Source organism: Alligator sinensis, unplaced genomic scaffold (assembly GCF_000455745.1).
Source record: "Alligator sinensis unplaced genomic scaffold, ASM45574v1 scaffold675_1, whole genome shotgun sequence".
NCBI classification, from domain to species: Eukaryota; Metazoa; Chordata; order Crocodylia; family Alligatoridae; genus Alligator; species Alligator sinensis.
The window spans coordinates 249,505-252,960 of NW_005842594.1; the positions used below are offsets into that span (position 1 = coordinate 249,505).

Genomic DNA, 3,456 nt, shown 5'->3' on the forward strand with positions numbered 1-3,456 from the left:
GGGGACTATTAAACTGGAGGCACAACAGAATTGGTTTAGGAAGACAAAGTAATTAGGAATGCTTGTGTGTGAACTCACACAAACTTAAACTCCTTATGTGAGTCTCAGACCAACCATAATCTGCATATTAAGAATATAGTTATGCATTGTAAGGATGGACTTCTAATTTAGTAGGGAATTAATTAAAATTAAGCAAAAACATGAGGTGTGAGCTATCCAATTTCAAAACCACAACAAGGGATTAAAAATCCACATTTGTAGTCCTCTGAAAGGTAGCTGTATTTACCCTCAATCTCTGTTGTCTTATTTACCTAGTCAACAGCCAAAATAAAGAAGACCACAAACACCTGAACCTGCACCTTACCGCTCCCCCCAGCTTAGTGTCTATATATTCCAATCAGGAAGGACCTGATGGTAACGATTTGTGCCAGTCCAAAAAATAACATCTCTCTGTTGACATACCGTTATGCGCAAGCAACAACAAAAGGTATACCACTATATAAAAGGCAGGAAATTGGTTTCTTCTGATCTGAAATCAGACACAATTAAAAGTCCTACACAATTACTTTCATTAGTGAATCCAGTTTAGAAAGACGTGTACAAACAGAAAGCAGAGACTACAGAGATAGCTAAGAGGAGGGCCAGAAAAATTATCAAAAGCCTCTTTTGTCAGCAGACCTCACAACACAATTTGTATGATATATGCCACTTACTTGGGTTTTTCAGTCACTTGTGTAACACTCACTAGAATATCTTGGAGATACAAGTGTCTGTGAATGTCTCCATCCTAGAACAGAGAAGAGAAATTTATTGCCAGTCTACAGCAGTGCACATTCAAAAAACGCATTGAAAATCATTTTTATTCCTAACACGACACTCCGCTAAGGAAGAGAAAGAGGTGAGAACATCAACTGGGGGCAAAGGGTCATATATTACCCCAACTTTAAATCCAATCAACAGAACAAATTAAAAACATAACTTGGCCCTCTTCACAGAATATGTTTGATGCCTCTAGGGTAATGTGCAGATACACCAACACCCTTTACTGTTTCTATGAGAATAACTTCAACTGCTTATCACAGGTCCTTTGTGACTCTTGCTCCATAAGGTCAGGCCTCTATCATATGAACTAAGGAAAAAGCTCCTTTAGGGCCCAGATCCTGCAGACACCTATTCAGCATTTAGTGCCCATGAATTCAAGTATTTGTGGACTGTGCTCCAAATGTTAGCAGCAGAGTTCTTTCTCCTGTTGCTGAGAAGTTCCAACTGGCCACAACTAATACTTCACAGAGACAACTGTGTTCCTCATGTGCTTGTTACAGTATTTATTTTTATAAGACCTTGAAAGTGGGCCATGTCCCTTTACAAGATCCACTTTACTATATGTAATTCATGTCTACACAGCTTCTTTTCTGCCACCAAAACCAAGTTCATGCAGCAGTGTGCATCAAGACCGTTGGCCACATAACACGACATTCTAGGAATATCTAGGCAGCTTTCCAACCACCTCAGTGGGCAGAGCAGGCACTTTGGAGATATCCTACAGCACAGGAACCTGTGGCCAAGCACAGGAACCTATGGTTAGTGGCTAAGTAGTTACATGGCAGAACTAGAAGGCTCCGTCTCTAGTGAACCAGCAACCTGCTGCCTGCCACCCATCCACTGATTTTTGTTAGTCCATACCCCAGCCAGGGGCATCCACCTATGAGCTGCCAACCCTGCAGGCAAGTAGCTATGGCATGGGTGGCCAGCCTGCGGCTCTTCAGAAGTTAATATACATCTCCTTGAATCTTTGCACAAGCACACAGTCCAAATTGAAGCTGGTCACCGTGTGCTTGTGCAAAGATTCAAGGAGATGCATATTAACTTCTGAAGAGGCGTATGTGGCTCTGGAGCCGCAGGCTGGCCACCCCTGAGCTATGGGCTCAGTTGGGAGTGCCTCCTTAGTTTACAAGGGAAGCCTCTTCAAGAGACAGGAAAACATCACAGAAATCATAGAAAATTAGGGTTGTAAGGGACCTCAAGAGGACATTCAATCTAACCACCTTTTCAAAGCAGGACCATCCCCAACTATGTCATCCCAGCCAAGGCTTTGTCTAGCCAGGTATTAAAATCCTCCTAGGATGCAGATACCACAACCTCTCCAGGGAGTCTGTTCCAGTGCTTTACCACCCACTTTGAGAGTTTTCCCTCATATCTAACCTAAACTTCCCTTGCTGCAACTTGAAATCATTGCTCCTTGTTTTATCATCTGTCACCATTGCGAACAGCTCAGCTCCATCCTCTTTGGAACCACCCTGCAGGTATTTGAAGGCTGCTATTAATTCCCCACTCAGTCTTCTCTTTTCCAGACTAAATAAGCCCAGTTCCCTCAATCTCTTCTAAGAAGTCATGTGCCCAGCCCCCTAATTATTTTTGTTGCCCTCTACTGAATTCTCCCAATTTGTCCACATCCTTTTTGTAGTGGGGGGCCCAAAACTGGACACAATACTCCAGGTGTGGCCTCCCCAGTGCCAAACAGAGGGGAAGAATCACTTCCCTCAATGTGCTGGCAATGCTCCTACTAATGCAGCCCAATATGCCATTAGCCTTCTTAGCCCACAACCCAGTGCCCACCTCTGCCTGGAGTCTGTCACGCCTCACCTGGCAGGGGAGGCATCATCTGCATGGCCGTGAATGACTCGGGTGTAGTTACATGGGCGACCGGTGCTGCCTTAGTCAGGGGAGCATGTACCCCCCCTGCAACCAGTCTCAATGCCCAGGGGGAGGGTCCCCCCGCAGCCAATCTCACTTCCCGGAGGGAGATCCCCCGCGGCCAATCACTGCAGTTGCTTCCATAAGGGGAGAGCCTGCAGCGATTGGCCAGGGCTTGCAGGGGGGGCCCCGGCACTCCCGTTTGCCCGCCCTGCCCATCACCCAAGCAGGGAGCACAGCCAATCAGGCGGTGCACCAGCGCTCTCAGGGGTGCAGATGCAACCCCGTGCACCTCCTACGCATCGCCACTGTGTAGGTAGAAGGTGAAAGCCTGTCTACAAACGCCTCCAAATGCGAGCACTTCGGCTACACAATTTATGGTGAAGGGGGATTGCTTGTGGGATTTCCGTCTAACTTGCTCCTTCAGCCTTTTAACTAGAGGCAAGTCAGACGAGGGAGCACCTGACCTCCACGGCCTCTGGGCTCGGAAGCAGGAGGCCGGCCATGGCCTGGGGAGACGCTGAAGCGCAGGCTGAGCAGTAGGGTAGGGGGGCCGTTGCCGGCGGCAGGGCCACGCAGACTCAAACCACGGAGCTGTGTTCAGCCGAAATCCGGGAGTGAATCCGGAACCGCTGCGCCGGTGAACCCCCACGCGCGGCGGGCCCTACCTCCAGGAGCTCGTGCTCGCGGGGGCACCGCAGGCGACGGGGCGAGAAGCGGAACGGGGCCTGCGGCGGGGCGCGGGCCGGCACGGGCAGGAGC

General features: G+C 48.6%; 1 protein-coding gene across 1 annotated transcript in view; it reads right to left on the reverse strand.

Annotated features, from left to right (window-relative positions):
* Positions 1 to 3,455, reverse strand: part of ZNF511 (zinc finger protein 511) — a gene marked incomplete at its 5' end in the record, with an annotated part of 15,356 nt that extends 11,901 nt beyond the window's left edge. The window contains 2 exons of the mRNA XM_006032929.3: positions 714 to 787; positions 3,363 to 3,455. Coding sequence (XP_006032991.2) covers positions 714 to 787; positions 3,363 to 3,455 — 167 coding nt within the window. The remainder of the gene's footprint in view (positions 1 to 713; positions 788 to 3,362) is intronic.
* Between the last annotated feature and the right edge of the window lies 1 nt (position 3,456).